Source organism: Triturus cristatus, chromosome 1_1 (assembly GCF_964204655.1).
Source record: "Triturus cristatus chromosome 1_1, aTriCri1.1, whole genome shotgun sequence".
In the NCBI taxonomy this organism is placed as follows: domain Eukaryota; kingdom Metazoa; phylum Chordata; class Amphibia; order Caudata; family Salamandridae; genus Triturus; species Triturus cristatus.
In genome coordinates, this window is record NC_140579.1 from 65,323,720 (window position 1) to 65,342,573 (window position 18,854).

Genomic DNA, 18,854 nt, shown 5'->3' on the forward strand with positions numbered 1-18,854 from the left:
TGTCCGGTGTGATCCAAGCCTGGATCGGAGATGTGAAGAACCTGAAAGCAGAGGAGACAGAGCCTAGGTCACTAGCCAGTGACCAGGGCCACGATAGATGAATGCCCACAGATGTTGGGTGCTTCAGGAGTGAAGAGGTGAAGCTTGACTCTGCAGCCACGGGAACCAGGAGATGTCGACAATGAACAGGGTCCGGAGGTGAGCTGTCCCACGAAGGATGTCGAGTGCTGGGGGGGTCAGTGTCCGGATTGAACACCAACAAGCCTTGGCAACTACAACCCACGGGGTCAGAGGAAAGATCCTTCGGTGAGGACCAGCAAGGTACAGGGGACTCACCAAGCGGTGGAGAGTCAGGGCACGTGTGGACCAATCAGGTAAGCCCAATTAAACTTAGTGTTGCCTTCACAGGGACCCACCGGTCGACAGACCAGGGATCGTGAAGGGACCTCGAGAGGATTCACACAATACCAGGACACTCAGTGAGTCTAGGCCAGTAATCTAAGGTGGAAACACTGCTCTGGGCGTGGACTACAAGTAGCATATGCTGCTGCAAATGGTCGCGGTGCCCAGGGGTTCGGGTTGCACGGTCTCCACGAGGGATACAGGCCTCAGACTTGCTGAGCACACAGATCGACCTCAGAGACCATGGGAACCCACCTCCTATGTTGCAAAATTCTTGGGAGTCCTCAGGAGCTTTGGAGATGCAAATCGGACAGATGCGTCTTTGGTGCCTGCCAAGCAGGGGAGTAACTCCTTTACTCCAAGGGAGATTCTTCAGTCATCCAACGTCGTGTAGGTAGTTGAAGTTCTGGGATTCTGTAGCAGAGTTTTGTCCAGGTAAATCTAAAGTCCTGTAGTCAGGGGTTCCTACTTTAAACCCAAGGAAGGGGTCGGACAAACTCTGGGGACCCTCCTATGGGAGAGTCAGGAAAGAAGGGTGGCTACACTCATTTCCTTTGTCAGGTTTCGCGGCAGAGCAGGGGCTAGTAGCCCCTGCAACCGGTTTGAGCTGGACTATGCACAGGGACACCAAATGTGCCCCCAGTGCAGACTTCAAAGCACTCTTGGAGTGCACCCACCCAGCCCCAAAACACTAAAGTCTGTCTGGGAGGTGGTGACACCTCCCTGTGACAGGAAACCTATTGTCCAGGCCTCCCCTGCAGGAGTTTCGTCCAGCAGCAGGAGGGCAGACTTGTGTCCATTTTGTGATACCAGGGTTCTGTTAAGCTGGTACTGGGTATACCAGTGGTGCCATGTTTCTCTAGTAGGGTGGAATCATACCTCCCACACCAGTTACTGGAGGTATGATTCCAAAGTGTTTGACACCAAACACGACATGTTTCCATGCAGCCATTCCAAAGTTAGCATTTACCGCCAGGTTACAATGCACTTAAGAATATATGGTTTGGCTGCATCACAAACAACCCTGTAATAAAGATTCCGAAAGACAGAGGGGCTCTGCTCATGCATGGGCACCCTCTCACATGAACCCAAGCACCCTACCTTCAGGATTGTTAAGGCCTGCCATAGGGGTGGCTGATAGGTTTATATGTGCAGTGATATGGGGAGATACAGGTAACCTATATCTCAGTAAGGGGTGCATACTCCACCTTACACAGGCTGTTGTAGTAGACCTGTTGTGTCATTTTAAAAGGCTTCCCAGGATTGGCATAATACATGCTGCAGCCCCTGGTAGACCTCTAGGGTACCTATGCCCTGGGTACATAGTATACCATATACTAGGGTCTCACAAGGGTACCCCAGAATCCAATCTGGAGTGTACCTAAAGTACATGTAATCAATTTAAAGGGGAAAGCAGATAGGCTGGGATCCTGAATAGCAGGATCCCAGCCAAACTAAGTTGAAATCCAGTAAAACACCAGGAAAAAAATGGGGGCAACCATGCAGTCAGATCCCACCTTGCTACAGGATCAATTTTGTTTTACTTTTAAACGTCTTTCAGTTTCCTATCTTTGCACCTTCTGTCGTATTTTTGTAGTTACTGTACACACTTTGCTTTTTAGGTCTCGCGACCTAGGAAAACCATCTATTTCTTAACTTTTGGTATAATCGCGGGACCCGCGCTTTACTTATAACATTAAAAGTAAAGCGCGGGTGCCACGATTATACCAAAGGTAAAGCATTTGCAATGCAATAAGTCTGGCATTACTGAAAGTTTGAGCTATTGGCTTTGCAAATAATTATGCAACACCAATAACTCAAACTTTTAGTAATGCGAGACCTATTGCATTGCAAATGCTTGTTTATTTATGCTTGTGCTTCTTTGTTTTGCTTAAACAGAAGTATCGCAGAAGTAAAACAAGTAAATGTCTACCGTGCGCACATCAAAGGCCTAACTGCCTTTGCTGGTGTTACTTGCGGGAACGAGTGTAAGTCTCTCTACTATCTATTGACAACCAATGTTTCTCCCCGAACTTAATGGGGGTGACTCACGTTGCGAGCTGCTTCCTTCCCGGGCCTAAATTGCTAAATTGCAGTTTGGTTTGTAAGGCTTTGGCTCCATCAAGTGGCCAAGTGGTACAACAACTATGAAAAATCAGTGAGAGTCGGTTTCAACCGGGTCAGCTGATTTTAATCCGGTAGGGTAGTCGGGCACAGTCGGTTTTAACCAATTTCCGTACAGCCTTACATTTCTTCAAAGCTGCATGAGTGTAAAGTAGAGGCTTCAGACGGTAAGTACAAAATCCAAGTTTTATTGGAGATGAGGCACAGCGCAACTGTAAAGAACAGCACTAAGCATTAACTGAACTTCAAGAGCTCTCGAACATGGAACATAAATTGTACAACGCAGGTACAGTGTTCAGGCAGGGGAAAACAGAAAGGGGAAAACGAGAGAAGAAGTGCCACAAGATGAATGCAACACATCTCACCCTTTACATAAAAAAAAGAAAGGGAGAAACAAAAACAAAAAATTAAGACACAAACCTGGCAGGTAAAACTCTATTTTTCATCTTGTCCTGCCTGCTCTCCGCACGTTTGGCAATCTGGTTATGGTCAACGCTGTCATCCACCTTAATAATTTTTTTAATCCACCATGGATACATTTCTGAAATAGGTTCTCTGCCCTTCAAAAGTCTGAAAGGACTTACCCCAGTCACCGAATGGGAAGTGATGCGATACATCCACAATTCTTTTCTTAAAACATCCCTCCAATCAGCTGACCTACCAGCTGATTGAATACCATCTTTTAGAACACGGTTAAACCACTCCACCTGGCCATTTTCCCTCGGCTCATACAGGGAAGTAGTCACATGTTTGGTATTACACATATGGAGAAAATCTTCCATTTCGTGTGATGTGAGTTGCACCCCATTGTCTGTCACAAGAACATCAAGGGACCCCTCGCATGCAAGAACTTCTTAGAAAAAGGTAATGATAACTTGACTAGAGGCATTAGCTACAAACTTGACCTCTGGCCACTTAGAGTGGTAGTCCACCATAACAAGAGCAAAGCGAGCATTAGAAGGTAACTGTTTGAAAGGACCTGATATGTCAAAAGCTACTTTTTGCCATGGACATTCACGCCAAGAGATCGGTTTAAGGGGGGGCAGATGATACCTTAAGCATTTTATCACTACTGATACATTCAGGACATTCTCTAACCACCCTATCTACCATTTTGTCAAGACCAGGCCACCAAAAGTTTGTTCGGATGAGCCGTTTCATAGAAGACATACTCAAATGTCCTTGGTGGGCAAGTAATAAGATCTTGTTCTGCATAGACATAGGAGGAATGAGCTTCCCTGCTTTAAAAAGCAAACCACCAAGGTCTTCAATCTCACTAGAAACACGACAAAAAGTAGCAATTTCAGCAGAAGCAGACTTTTCCTTGGGCCATCCATTCTTTACAAAATCCAATGATCCGTTGAGACACAACATCATTAATAACCTCTGCAATCCACTCGGTCTCAGACAAACACAAAAACTCCTGAGATACAAAATCCTTAACAGTAGCAACAATGTCCATATCTTGTTCATCACGGGAAACACACTCATCCGAACACGACAACCTAGAAAGGAAATCAGCCGTGACATTGCTCCTGCCAGGAACATACACAACCTCAAAATAAAATTCCTGTAGTCTAGATGTGAGACGGGCTACTCGAGCAGTGGAGTTCCATCCTCCCCCTGGAGATGATATACCAACTAGGGGCTTATGATCAGTTCTGAGGGTAAAACTGTTACCCCACACATAATTACGAAAATGTTCAATGGCCCAGATGCAAGCCAACAATTCTCTCTCAATAACTGAATATCTCCTCTCAGTCATAGAAAGAATCGTAGAAGCAAAAGCCACACACCACTCTTCGTTCCCTGCACACTGGCTAAGAACTCCTCCAAGTCCATACAGACTGACATCCACAGTGAAAATACACCTCTTATTAAGACAGAAAGATTTGAGGGTGGGAGCGTCAACAATTTCACTCTTAATTTGTGTGAAAGCTGTTTCTTGTTTATCTGACCTCAAAAACTCCGTAGATTTCCTGGTTAACTCCCTAAGAGGCTCCATTTTGGTTTCAAAATTATGTATGAATTTACTATAGTATTCACACAGGCCCGCAAAAGAAAGAAGTTTCTCTTTATTGTCAGGAGTGGGTGCATTGACGATAGCATCAACCAAAGATTTCTTGGGCACAACCCCATCACCAGAAAGTGTATGACCTAGATACTCCACCGATTTACAAACAAAATTACATTTCCCAGTTTTGAGTGTCAAACCAAACTTACCTAACCTAAGGGAAACTTCCTTTACAAGAAGAAAGTGGTCCTCCTCATTTTGGGAAAAAATTAGGATATCATCCTGGAAACATTTAACGAAATTGCTGATATCTTTAAAAATGTGGTACATAGCCCTCTTAAACACAGATGCGGCCGAAGCAAGGCCAATTGGCATTCTCTTGAATTGAAAAAAGCCATGGGGTGTGATAAAAGCAGTGTAGTGTTTGGAGTCCTCAAAGAGCTCAATCTGGTGGTAGGCCGACCGGAGATCAAGAGAAGAAAAAATGCAGGCACCATCCAACATGCATACCATCTCATTTATATTAGGAAGAGGGTGGCAATCAGCAACCAGATTAGAATTCAAAGCCCTCAAATCAACGCATAATCTAATACTTTTATCTGATTTTTGGGCTAAAACAATGGGAGAAACCCACTCAGACGATTCAATTTCCTCAATAATGCCACTCTCAACCATCTCATTGTGAGAAGTTGGCCTGGCATATGCTGGTCACTAGTTCTAGTGGCCACCTTGCACCAGTCCAAATCGACTCTTGGTAGATAGGTTAAAGACAACCTTGATAAAGAAAGCTATCCTAGTGGTAGCTGTGGAGAGCAGCCTTCAGGCTAAGTCTCTGAGGAATGTAAAGCAGCTTGTTTTACCTTATAATCTCTTGAATTACCAAATGAAAAGACACCACACAGGTATATATATCAAATATATATGTATTTATTACTAAATATACTCTACTAATCTCTTTATGAGATTAGAGCCAGGTAAACATTAATAAGATCAACAGTTCTCAATAAATTAAGCACAAATAGGGCTGTAGCCCTAGGGGCGTACCAGACCGTATACTAAAATAGTGGTATAACAAACTCGACTTGCAAAAGTAAGAGGCCTAGGGCCTTGGGAATCGCTGGGGCTTCACTGCTGCAGTGTTTACAGGTAAGTAATCAGCCCACAGGAGACGCGTGCAGTGTCTAAACACACACGCGGGTTTCAATGCGTTTCAAAGGCAAATGTCGCGGTTTGTATTTTACAGATCTAGGGCACTTCGGAATGGACAACAAGCAAACAACTTACAGGGTAAGTACTTCGATAGCCAATGCACACTTGGGCACCGTAATGCCAGAGTTACCTCACCCAGGGAAGCCGGGTGCAGAGGTGTCCTTTGGTGTCGGGTCGCGATGCTGCTTTCAATGGGAATCGTTGAAGTCTTGCTGCTTGTGTCGTCGGGTGAAGTGTCCGTGGAAATCCAACGATGGATTGGAGTTGCAGGCGACCTAGAAATTGAGGGGACAGAGTTCAGAGTCACTTGCCAGTGACCGGTGGCCTTCAGGGTAGATGACCACAACTGTCGAGTCTCTTCACGTCGCTGATGGTGTTTTGTCTCTTCGCCCAAAAGGTCCAGGAGAGATCGATGAAGACCAGCAGCTGGATTTGAAGGGTCCCACGACGTCTACAGCTGATGGCGGTGTCTGCACTCGGATCGGAGCCAACAAACCTTGGTAACTGCAAGTCTCATGTAGAATGAAGATCTTGGATGGTTCAGACCAGCAAGGTCCGATGGACTTACCCAGCGAGGGTAAGTGAGGGCAGGCCCAGAGCAACCAGGCGAACCCTTGGAGCAGTTCAGAAAGTCTTTGACTCCAAGGGAGATCCTTCGGTCTTCTAAAGATAGTAGAAAGTTGAAGGGCCAGGATTCTTCTTCGTTGAGCGTCGTCCAGGTGTAATCTGAATTGCATTGGCAATGTGTGGTATCTTATACTGATAAGATGGGAGGGACTAGCTCTATGGCCACTCCTCTAGGACCAGGGTAGTGGGTGGTAGTCTTCGGGAGGGCTACTAGCCAACGGGCAAGTAACCGCAAAGACGCCTTTGTAGGGAAACTTCAGGAGCAGCCCACGGTCACTCGGGACGAGGTAGGCCGCTGATCTTGGGTTCCAGACCTGCTAGGGACTTGGACATTAAGTGGTCCAAAGCACAAGTTTGTAGTTTGTCGTTCAGGGCTTGCACTCGAAATCAGTGCACGGTTCCCTGGTATTGCTGTACCTCGTCACTCGTGGGGTCCAGACGCCACAGCTTCGCTGGGGACTCAAAATGGCTGACGAGAGGTCAGGAAATCAGCTTCAGGGGACGCAGGGACTTCGGGCTCCGGCGGGAGCGGTAAAGTTTGCAACCGTTGTTCAGTCCTTTTGGTGCCTGCCAAGCAGGGGAGTCACTCCTTGACTCCAAGGGAGATCCTTCGGTCTTCTAAAGATAGTAGAAAGTTGAAGGGCCAGGATTCTTCTTCGTTGAGCGTCGTCCAGGTGTAATCTGAATTGCATTGGCAATGTGTGGTATCTTATACTGATAAGATGGGAGGGACTAGCTCTATGGCCACTCCTCTAGCAGGGCCAGGGTAGTGGGTGGTTACACCCACTTCCCTTTGTCCAGTTTCGCACCAGGACAGGGGCAGGCAGCCCCTGAACCGGTTTGAGCTGGCATATGCACAGAGGAGCCTACTGCTCCCCCAGTGCAGGACTTCAAAGCACTCTAAGAGTGCACCCACCCAGCTCCAATACACTAAATCCTGTCTGGGAGGTGGTGACACCTCCCTGTGACAGGAAACCCTTTGTTGAGCTCCCTCCACTGCGAGTTTCGGTCAGCAGCAGGAGGGCAGCCCGGTGTCTGTGCTGGTGGCATCCATTTTGTGATGCCAGGGCTCTAGATGATTTCTACCGTGTAGTACAGTGTGTACATGTCGTCCCCTCTAGAAGGGTGGGATCCTACTCCCACACCAGTTACTGGTGTGGGGGTAGGATTCCAAGTTGTTTGACACCAAACACGACATGTTTTGATGCAGTCATTCCAAAGTTAGCATTTACCGCGAGGTTATAATGCACTTAAGAGTATATGGTTTAACCGCATCCACAAACAGCAGCAGAGAATAGACTCAGAGGGGCCCCCTCACATAGTAAACTAAGCACCCTGCCCTCAGGATTGTTAGGGCCTGCTAGAGTGGTGACTGATAGGTTTATTTGTGTGTGTGTGGTGAGATATAGGCACCTATACCTCAGTGAGGAGTGCTAACACTACCTCACACAGGCTGCAGTAGCAGGCCTGTGGTGTCAGATTGTGGATGCTTCCCAGGGGTGGCATAATACATGCTGCAGCCCCTGGTAGGCCTGTGAAGTACCAATGCCCTAGGTACCTAAGGTACCATATACTAGGGGCTCACAAGGCACCACAGTATCCAATCACTAGTGCATCTAATATGCACACCAATCATTTAAGGGAGTAAGCAGATAGGCTGGGGTCCTGGATAGCAGGATCCCAGCCAGACTAGTCAAAAACCATTCAAACACCAGGAAAAAAGTGGGGGCAACCATATAGTCAGATTCCACCTTCCTACATAACCCCCCCCACCCCCCAAACGAAAGGAGATAAGGCTAACCTTGCCCAGTTAAGCCTTTATTTCCTGAGTGGCCATATAAGGAAGAACCTGCACTAGCATGGTTGCTCCCTGTCTCATGGTCCACTTGGGAAATCCTACCCCAAGGGGTTTTGGAGTTTCTCCAAAGTCTAGGGAAATTACCTGTATTGTTTTCTGGTACAGAAGTAGGCTGGTGGGGTGTCTGAGTGTGGAAGTGAGGCCCTATTTGGGGTGGTCTCAACTTCCTCAGCACACTGGTCACCATGGAAGCCTTTCTGTCCATGACTGTGTCATATCTGGCCCTAAGGGTCAACCTCTGGCTGCCTACAGCTGGGGGTTGGGTCCCTCTGGTTGGAGTAGTGGAGGGCATTGGAATGTTTGGGGCAACTATGACCCCGGTTTCCCTGTGCCCAACAAAGTCCATCTGGGGGGTACCTGTACCTAGGGGTAAAGGGGATCCCTCTGTTTGTAGAGGAATATTCACCTGGCTAGAACTACTCTGCTGGGTGTCCCTAATCTGCTGATGAGGGGGTTCCTCTGGACAGGGGCCCATTTAGGGTCCACTGACCTCCATGACCTCTGCAGCCCTGGGCTGACTGAGGCAGGGTAGAGAGGGGCAGGGTACCTGCTCCAGACTGGGTGCCACCTTGGAAGGATCCCCTGCCATCAGAGTTGTGGCCAGGACAGGCCTGACCACTTCTGGGGCAGTTACTTCACAAGGGGCAGGGTCAGTTCCCTTAGGAAGCTGACGCTTACCTTTAGTCTGGTGGGGGGAGGACTGTTCCTCACCCCCTATGCTCTCTTTTTGTGTGGAGTGATCCATAGTTTCAGGCTTCACTCCCCTTAATTTCTCCTGGGGTGGAGGTGAGGCCCTCGGGGTCTCATCCACTCTCTCAGGGATGCCTAACATTCTTAAATGGGCATTGTGGTCTACCTCAGCCCAGGCTGAGATCTCCAGATCATTCCCCAGTAAACAATCTACAGGCAAGGTTGGGGACACTGCCACTCTCTTGGGGCCAGTGACCCCTCCCCAGCTGAGATTTACTACTGCCATGGGATGGTCTGTCCTAATTCCATCAATATTGGTCACCTGGTAGCTAAACTCAGGTAAAAGCTGTTCTAGGGGCACTAGTCTCTTTGTCACCATGGCGACACTAGCCCCTGTGTCCCTGAAGGCCACAGCCTTCTGACCATTGATCATAGGCTCCTGTCTGAACCTGCCCAAGGTATTGGGACTCATGGTAAAGTTGGCAAACCCCATGCCACCATCACAGACTAGAGCTGCTTGTGTAGGGGACCTGGTTAGGCCAGAGTCCACCTGAGTTCCCCAAGAAAGCCCAACTACCTTTTTGGGTGCACTTCCACCACCTGGAGGATTACTACTGGTAGTAACAGGAGGTGTTGGAGCTGCAGAGGGAGGAACATTTTCTTTATTGCCATTCTTTGGGCAGCTGGAGTCAGTTTTCCAGTGTCCAGGTTGCTTGCACACATGGCAATATGGTTTCTTATTGGAAGAGGAAGGATTTTGGGACCCACCCCCAGAACTGGGTTTTTGGGGCCCTTCAGAGGACTTTTCTGTTTTATCATCCCCACCTTTCTCTGTGGGCTTAGTGGAATCTTTCTTCTGGTCACCAACTTGGTTCTTGGGCCTAACCCTGGTTCTGACCCATTTGTCTGCCTTCTTTCCCAATTCTTGGGGAGAGGTCAGATCAGAGTCCACCTAGAGTATACTAGGGGCTCACAAGGCACCACAGTATTCAATCACTAGTGCATCTAATATGCACACCAATCATTTAAGGGAGTAAGCAGATAGGCTGGGGTCCTGGATAGCAGGATCCCAGCCAGACTAGTCAAAAACCATTCAAACACCAGGAAAAAAGTGGGGGCAACCATATAGTCAGATTCCACCTTCCTACACTCATCCAACAAGTTTTTAACTCAGTCCTAATACTGATGGGCACTCCTCTTAGTTTTTGTTTCAGAGGAACATAACCTTGTTTGACTTTGATCCCATGACTGAAACCAATAAGTTTGCCAAGATCATCAGAAAATACATTGGGAAACAAATTATTAAAACCGTTACTAGCTGAAGACAAAGCAAGAACCGAAACAGGTTCTTTGTTCCTGGGGTTCAAGACGATCCCCAGCTTGGCTTGGTCACGCCATCCTAAGACATTAACACCCTTGAATGCTATATATAATTTTATGGTAGCAGAATTACCTTTGAACTCAATGGAAACCTCTTTGAAACCCATAAAGTCAATGTAGGAGCCATCAAAATTCTGAGCCACAATATCAGGTTCACATAACAAATCAAGGTCAATCAGTTCTCCAAAGGATTTCAGACAATTCTCTTTTGTGATTATAGTCCAAGGCGATCCAGAGTTAGCCATTAATTCCAACTCTCTTCCCAAGATGCATAAAATGCACTTATTTTTTCAGCTTCAGAAACATTAAAGGAATCTTGAATTGAAACAACAATACCAGACTCTAAATCACCTTGGAAATGATCACAAGAATGAGAATGACAAGATACACAAGGAACTTTTGAAGAAGATGGTACAAACTTCTTGGAATTCGGAGCACCAACCCTGATAGCATTTTTACACATTTTGGAGAAGTGTCCCAACCGTCCACATTTACTGCATTCCTTATTAATGGCAGGATAGCACTAAAATTGTTTGGCACTAGATGCACTTGTGTCACTAGAGTAAGTCTTAGAGGTACCAGGGTTGATCACATTGACCTCACTGGATGTGGGAGATTTGGTTTCTTTGTTAAGTGACTTGATCCACTTATCAGACTGCTCCAAAGCCTTGGCTGTGCTGATAGCAGTCTCCAAATTGGGATCGCCTATTATCCACAATTGCTCCTGTACCTTCTTACTTCTTACGTGAACAATGATTTGGTCCCTGATCATCTCGTCAGTTATTAAACCAAAATTGCATTGTAATGACAACGCACGTAAGGAAGTGAGAAATTCATCAAAACTCTCTCCCTCTTCTTGAGCTCTAGTGTAAAATTTAAACCTATTAAGGGCAACACTAGTCGTTGGTTTAAATCTGCCTTCTAAGCGTAAAACAGCTTCATCATACACGTTGTAATCACCTCCCATTCTAACAGGAGGAAGAGTCCTATAAAAAAGCTGTCCCTCAGAACCTAAGCAGTGAAGGAAAATATTTTTTTTCTCTCCGCTGACATACGTTCTCCATCAATAGCCTTTAAGTAGGTAATAAATTCCTCTTTCCATCTTGTCCATGGAATGGGAGGTTCTCCTTTAGGTTGCAAACATTTTGAAGGTGGATCAAATTGCATTTTAATGCGACAGTAGCCAAAATGAAGATAACATTTTGAGAAGAAAATATGCCTATACCAGTCACAGCTGTGAAATAAACAATGAATACATAAGTATAAAATATGCTACAGTAATAAGCCTGTAATGTGTAATGAAAATAAAGTACAAGGTGTGCCTGTCACCGAAAGCAAGCAGATTGTAGCACAAACAATGTGACAAGGTGTGACTGTCACCGATCCGGAAGCAGGCTGTAACTAGTACAATGTGGTAAGGAAAAATACCAGGTGTGCCTGTCACCGAAAGCAAGCAGGCTGTAGCACAAGTAATCTGACAAGGGTGTGCCTGTCACCGATATGAACACAGGCTCTCCTACCTGCGCACGAAGAAATGCCAAAGGCAGTGTCCATTACCTAAAAGGTAAAATACCGCAAACAGATGATGAGCGCTAGAGACAAAACACCACAGCATTTCTAGGGATGTTTCCGATGCAATAAATGTTTTCAATTACGTTTCCAGCGTTGGAGAAAATCAGGCCACACCAAGATGGCCGCCCGCGTGATGATGCAGGACGTGGCCAATCCGAAGCTGCGGTCGCGTTGAGGAGCTGCTAGGCTACAAACGAGATGTACATAATCGTTGGTATCTCAGCAGCACGACGTCATCAATCGTGGCGTGGCAACATAAGCCGACCGTTGGTGAAACGAAAATGCAGGAAACAGGACAAAAATATGTAGAGAGTCCAGGAAAGGAGCCTGAGATCTGCGGTTTTCAGGGTTGAATGCAGGAACCGCACATGCAGAACGTAGGAAGGCTCAAGCAGGCGGAGCGATCAAGGACAAGGAAGTAGGTCCGGAAGACGTCGCAGCACCTGTGCCTCAAGGAAACATGCAGCAAACGAAGTCTCCAGCCGGTCGGTGCCAATTTGTAAAGTAGAGGCTTCAGACGGTAAGTACAGAATCCAAGTTTTATTGGAGATGAGGCACAGCGCAAATGTAAAGAACAGCACTAAGCATCAACTGAACTTCAAGAGCTCTGGAACATGGAACGTAAATTGTACAACACAGGCACAGTGTTCCATGTTTCAGGCTAGAGAAAACAGGAAGGGGAAAAAGAGAGACGAAGTGCCACAAGATGAATGCAACAATGAGAAATACATAACGGCCACAGGTGCAATGCCCCTGGCCCATGGTAATAAAATCTATAATACGTATCTCCAAAGCTACATGAGTAATACATGACAGCCATAGGGTCAATGTCCCTGGCCCATGGTAATATTAATAGTACATCTCTCCAATCTGCATGAGTAATACATGACGGCCATAGGTGCAATGCCCCCGGCCCATGGTAATGATATTAATAATACGTCTCTCCAAAGCTGCATGAGTAAAACATGACGGCCATAGGTGCAATGCCCCTGGCCCATAGTAATAATATTAATAATACGTCCCCCACAGCTGCATGAGTAATACATGACAACCATAGGTGCGATGTTTAAGGCTGTGGTAATAATATTAATAATATGTCTCTCCAAAGCTGCAGGATTTATCACTCAAATAACAGCTTTAAATATATTTTGGAAATCCATTTTTCCTCTAAACATCAGTTTATGAGGTCTGAAACTAAATACATTTTCATCTTAAATACACACATCAGATTTTTAGTACACATATTTCAACCAAGCGAAAACATCTAATCTAGTCGGCTGGGCTACACAAGAGAGCTACTTGCAGGTATCTGGAGAGATACCCGTATCTCACAAGCTACTCGTTGGAGAAGCCTGGTCTATTGAAATTATAAGTCAGTAGAGTTACTGAAGTAAGGGGTGGTAGCAAGCAGGGCACCACTATTACCAGATAAACCAAACACGTATGACCCTTTGAGGTTCATCAACAGGTCATGGGCTCTCCGTCACCCTTGGAGGGAGGCTCTCTGTCACCCTCGGAGGGATGCTCTCTGTCGCCCTAAGAGGGATGCTCTCTGTCGCCCTAAGAGGGATGCTCTCTGTCACCCTAAGAGGGATGCTCTCTGTCGCCCTAAGAGGGATGCTGTCCGTCACTCTCGGAGGGATGCTCTCTGTCGCCCTACGAGGGATGGTCCCTGACAAGCTACGAGGGATGCTCTCTGCCACCATCAGAGGGATGCTCTCTTTTGCTCTCAGAGAGATGCTCTCTGCCACCCTCAGAGGGATGCTCCCTGTCACCCTCAGAGGGATGCTCTTTGTCACCCTCAGAAGGATGCTCCCTGTCACCCTTGAAGATCTGCATCACCCTGGAAGGGAAGCTCTCTGTCACCCTCTGAGGAATGCTCTCTGTCACCCAGGGAGGGATGCTCCCTGTTACCCTCGGAGGGATGCTCTCTGTCACCCTCGGAGGGATGCTCTCTTTTGCCCTCAGATGCTCTGTGTCACCCTAAAAGGGATGCCCTCTGTCACCCTTGGAAGGATGCTCTCTGTTCCCCTGAGAGGGATAATCTCTGTCACCCTACGAGGGATGCTCTCTGTCACCCTACGAGGGATGTGCGTTGTTGCCTTACGAGGGATGCTCTCTGTCACCCTCCGAGGAATGCTCTCTGTCACCCTCAGTCATACATTTCATAATGTACACAAATTACGAATATTTCACTTCCTTCTTTTGTTTTATTTCCCAAACAGCATCTCACCTTCAGGAGTTCCCACGCTGGTGCCTCACACTTCTTTTCTATCTCTGTTATCAGAGCATTGAGAGAGGTGATTTGATTGGACAGTCTGGTGATATTTGCATTTTCTACCATGGTAATTTTCTTCTCCATCTCCTTCAATCTCCCATGCAGTGTTTGCTCATTTTCGTTCAGGAGTTGCCGCAGTTTTTCAATTTCAGATTCAAGTTTTTTCTTCTCAGTTCTTAGCTTGTTCTGTCAGAAGCAAAGAAAAGCTGGTTAGATCTTATAAAGCTTCCTATTGGCTGTCCTGGAAGTGGGAGTCCAGGAGGAGGGTGGAGGGGTTGCTTATTGAGATTGTCATCACCTTGCACAAAGGGTTTGTCTGAGAGACATTCAAAAAATGACATTTGAAAGAGAATTTAGATTTTTCACAGCCTGGTTGTCAGAAAATCTGTATTTTATTAAAGACACGGGGGCTAAGATTATGCAAATCTCCTTTATTGCCAACTCACAGCAGCAACAATCGAAGAATATAGAACTTCAATAACATTCTAATAGGCTATAAATTCCCCCGCACGCAGTGTTCTCGCTTTTTTGGCGCTGTTTAGATAGATAGATAGATAGATTCTAAGATCCATAACTTTCAAACGAAAAACTTCATCAGTGAAAACTTCGTACTCTGGAAAAGAAAAACCCAATACAAAATCAATAACTTTTCTCCAATAGGGAGGGTTCCAATGTGGAGGGATGATCTTAGCCTCTGTGTCTTTAATAAAATCCAGATTTTCTGCCCACCAGGCTGTGAAAAATCTAAATTTTATGGGATGACACAGAGGCTAGCATTATGCAAGTTTAAAGTGCATTTGATACATTGTCAATAGCGCTTGTAACAGGTCTAAAATAGCAACTTTTAAACATACTTTTAATGGACCAATCCGCAGCCCCAAGGATATCTCCCGGGAAGAGAGGTTTGGAGGCTTAAGAGTGTACACCAAGCATAGTAATGTCTACACCTGCTTCTTTCATTACTTCCTTCATCCATCTTGGGAAGGAACCTGCTCTTTGAGGCGATTTATAGGATATTAGCAATTGTTCTGTATTTCCTCTCATACTCACAGTCCTTCTCTCATATTCCAAGAAGCATTTCACTACACAAACTCTTGCATTCTGTGTAAAGAAGGGGTAGTAAACAGAAGTTTACACGGTCTCTGTTCGCCTTTTAAATAAAAGCAAACCCTGTCTGGTTGGTAGGCCCTGCTGGTGATGTCTAAGTCATTTACGTCTGAAGTCCATCTAAAAGATACCAGGCATAGCAAAACAGTGAGTTTATAAGAGATACGTTTTGGGGATAACCAACTCTCTCCCCAACATATTAAAACCTGTAGGACATCTCTAATGTCCCATAATGCAGGATATTTTGCAGAAGGTGGGTTTAGTACCCACATACTTCGCATAAATGTTTTAGTCAGTGGTTTTGTCCCACAGAGACTCCGTCTACAAGGCAGTGACATGCTGCAAAAGCTGATCTGCAAACATTAATGTAGGAGAGTAGGATCTGCTTCATATGGGTACCCCCACTTTTTGCTGGTGTTTCACTGTTTTTCGACCTTAGTCTGGCTGTGGCCCTGCTAATCAGGACCACAGCCTAGCTGCTTCCTCTCTAAAATGGTTTGCATGTACATTAGGTACATATCTAATTGGATTCTGGAGTGCCTTATAAGCCCCTAGTATATGGTATACTATGTACCTAGGGCATAGCTAACTCAGAGGCCTATCAGGGGCTGCAGCATTTATTATGCCACCCCTGGGAAGCACTGCAAAATTTCACCGCCGGTCTGCTACTGCAGCCTGGGTAAGGGTGTGCTTGCACCCCTTACTGCGGTATAGGCTACCTATATCACTACCATTATACAGACACATATAAACCTATAAGCCACTCCTATGGCAGGCCTTGACAATCCCGAAGGCAGAGTGCTTGGTTTTGTGTGAGAGGGTGCCCAAGCATGAGCTGAGCCCCTCTGCAGCTTTCGGAAATACTTTCTTATGGCTGTTCTGTTATACAGCCATACCATATACTCTTAAGTGCATTATAACCTCACGGTAAATGCTAACTTTGGAATGGCTGCATCAAAACATGTCGTGTTTGGTGTCAAATGCTTTGGAATACTACCCCCTCCCCCCCACCAGTTCGGGCGGCGGGGGTAGCATTCCACCCTTCTAGAGGGAGAGACATGTTCACACTGGCTAAACCCGCTAGGACTTTCCTGAGCCCTGGCATCACAAAATGGATGCCTCTGCCACAGACACGGGTCTGGCCTCCTGCTGCTGACCGAAACTCTGGCAGCTGAGGCCTGGACAATAGGTTTCTTGTCGAAGGGAGGTGTGACCACCTCCCCTGACAGCCAGATGTGTATTGGGGCTGGGCGGGAGAACTCTCTGGTGCTTTGAAGTCCTGCACTAGGGGCACACTTGGTGTCCCTGTGCATAGTCCAGTTCAAGCCAGTTGCAGGGGCTACCTGCCCCTGCTCTGGTGCGAAACTGGACAAAGGAAATGGGTGTAACCACCTCTCTTTCCAAGCTCACCCATAGGTGGGGCATTAGAGTTAGTCCATCCCCTAAATTTACTATAAGTATAGGAATCCAGTCCCTAGGACTTTAGATTACCCTGGATGAAACTTTGCAACATATATCCTGGACCTTCGACTTTCTATCACGCCTAGAAGACGGAAGAAATCTCCCTTGGGGTCAAGGAGTGACTCCCCTGCTTGGCAGGCACCAAAGAAGCAACTGACAGGTCTGCATCACTGAAGCTCCCGCCGGACGCCGAAGTCTTCACATCACCAGAGGTGGATTTCCAGACTTCCCTGAGGCTACCCTGAGTCCACAGCAAAGCTGAGGCCCGTGGCTATCGTGGGTGACGTGGAACCGTGACCCCTGGACACCGTGATTTTTTGCAACAACAGCATCTTCCTGGGCTTCCTTGAAGTTGTGCTTTTGGCTCCGAGTAGCCTCAGCCTTGAGCACCTCCTGCACCGAAGATTGCTGGGCTCCACTCCACGAGTGACCCGTGGGCCAGTTTCAAGTGCGACCGCTTGAGGGTCCTTCGCAATCACTAGCCTGTTGGCCAGCCTGTTCCCACAAAGGCAACTCCTTTTCTAATTGGACTTTCCTGGTTGCTCCAGACGTGCCCTGACTTACCCTCGCTGGGTGAGTCCCTCAGACCTTGCTGGTCTGCACGGCAGTCCTTTCTCTGAATTCCAGTGACTTGCCGTTGCCAAGGCTTGTTGGGTCCAATCTGGTCGCCGACACCGCAGCACTTGACAGACTTTGTGGGACAGCTCGAATCCGGCTCGTGGACTTCGTCGATGCCTCCTGGACCTCGTGACTGAAGAGTCAAGACACCCATCAACTCACCTGAAGCACCCAACATCTGTGGGCATTGGTCCATCCTGCCCTTGGTCACTGGCTAGTGACCCAGACTCTGTCCCCTCTGATTTCAGGTTCCTTCCATCCTAGATCCAGGCTTGGATCTCTTCGGACACTTCTCCACTTCACGGCAGCAGCAGTTCTTTGCAGGCTTCAATTGAAATCGACGACGCGACCCGACACCAAAAGACACCTATGCACCCGGCTTCCCTGGGTGAGGTAACTCGAGTACTCCGGTGCTCCCGTGGGTGCTGGCCCTAGAACTTCTTATGTCCAAAAGGGTTTGGTCCTGACTCGATTAGAAGTGTCCCTAATCTTTACATTTCCAACCGCGACATTGCCCATAGAAGATAACGGGAACCCGCGGTTGTGTTTACACACTCCATACAGTCCCCGTGGGTCCCCTGTGTCACTACCTTGGGTGGTTCCTTGGGGTCCCAGTGATTCTACAGGGTCTAGGCCTTGTGTCTAGTTCAGTCGTGGTTCTTATACCACTTTTTTGGTATATGGTTTGGTACGCCCCTAGGGCCCAAACTTGTATTTGTGCTATTACTGATAATTGCTGACTTGTAAGCTAAGTACTTGGAACTCCAGTCTCATAAAGAGACTAGAGTGGTGTGTTTTATCTTAAATACATATATTTTGAATATATACCTGGTGTGGTTGTCTTTTCATTTGATCATTCAAGAGATTATAGACTGGTAAAACAAGCTGCTTTACATTCCTTCAAGACTTAGCCTGAAGGCTGCTCTCCACAGCTACCGCTAGGATAGCTTTCAATAAAGGTTGTCTTTAACCATTCACCATAAGGGGTTGTTTGGAATGATGCAAGGTGCCCACTAGAACTAGTGGACAGCATATATCAGGCCACCTTCTCACAATTAACTGTTCTATAAGAGAGTCCTGAAGTGAATAAATCTAATAAGTAATTAACTACATGTAGTAAATCAGTTGAAACGGGATTGTAGTTCCTTCAAAGGAACAAGCCCATTCCTCCCAATTAGTCTATATGCTTTCCTTGTGCCAGGCGCCCATGACTCGGATATGAGTCTAAAAGCGTCTGCCGAAAGTACTAGGATCTTCCATTGTCTCCTGAAATCCTCCAGGCCATCAGCGTCAGATGTCCCTGCTCCACAAGAGGATGTGACTCTCCGTCTGTCTGGGCCTGTAATTATTTCCCTGAAGGTTGGAATTAAGATTGGTAAACCTATGCTCATTTCTAGTAGAATTGAGAACCATGCCTGGGACCTCCTGAGCGGTGTTATCACTACTGTGACCTCCATGTTCCTGCAAACATGCAACAGTAGCTTAGGTAGTAGTAGTAGGTCTTGGTAGCATAA

At 46.7% G+C, this 18,854-nt stretch overlaps 1 protein-coding gene across 1 annotated transcript in view; it reads right to left on the reverse strand.

Annotated features, from left to right (window-relative positions):
- Nucleotides 1-18,854, reverse strand: part of LOC146869422 (E3 ubiquitin-protein ligase TRIM39-like) — a 143,193-nt gene that overhangs the window by 66,890 nt on the left and 57,449 nt on the right. The window contains exon 3 of the mRNA XM_085599821.1: nt 14,110-14,340. Coding sequence (XP_085455947.1) covers nt 14,110-14,340 — 231 coding nt within the window. The remainder of the gene's footprint in view (nt 1-14,109; nt 14,341-18,854) is intronic.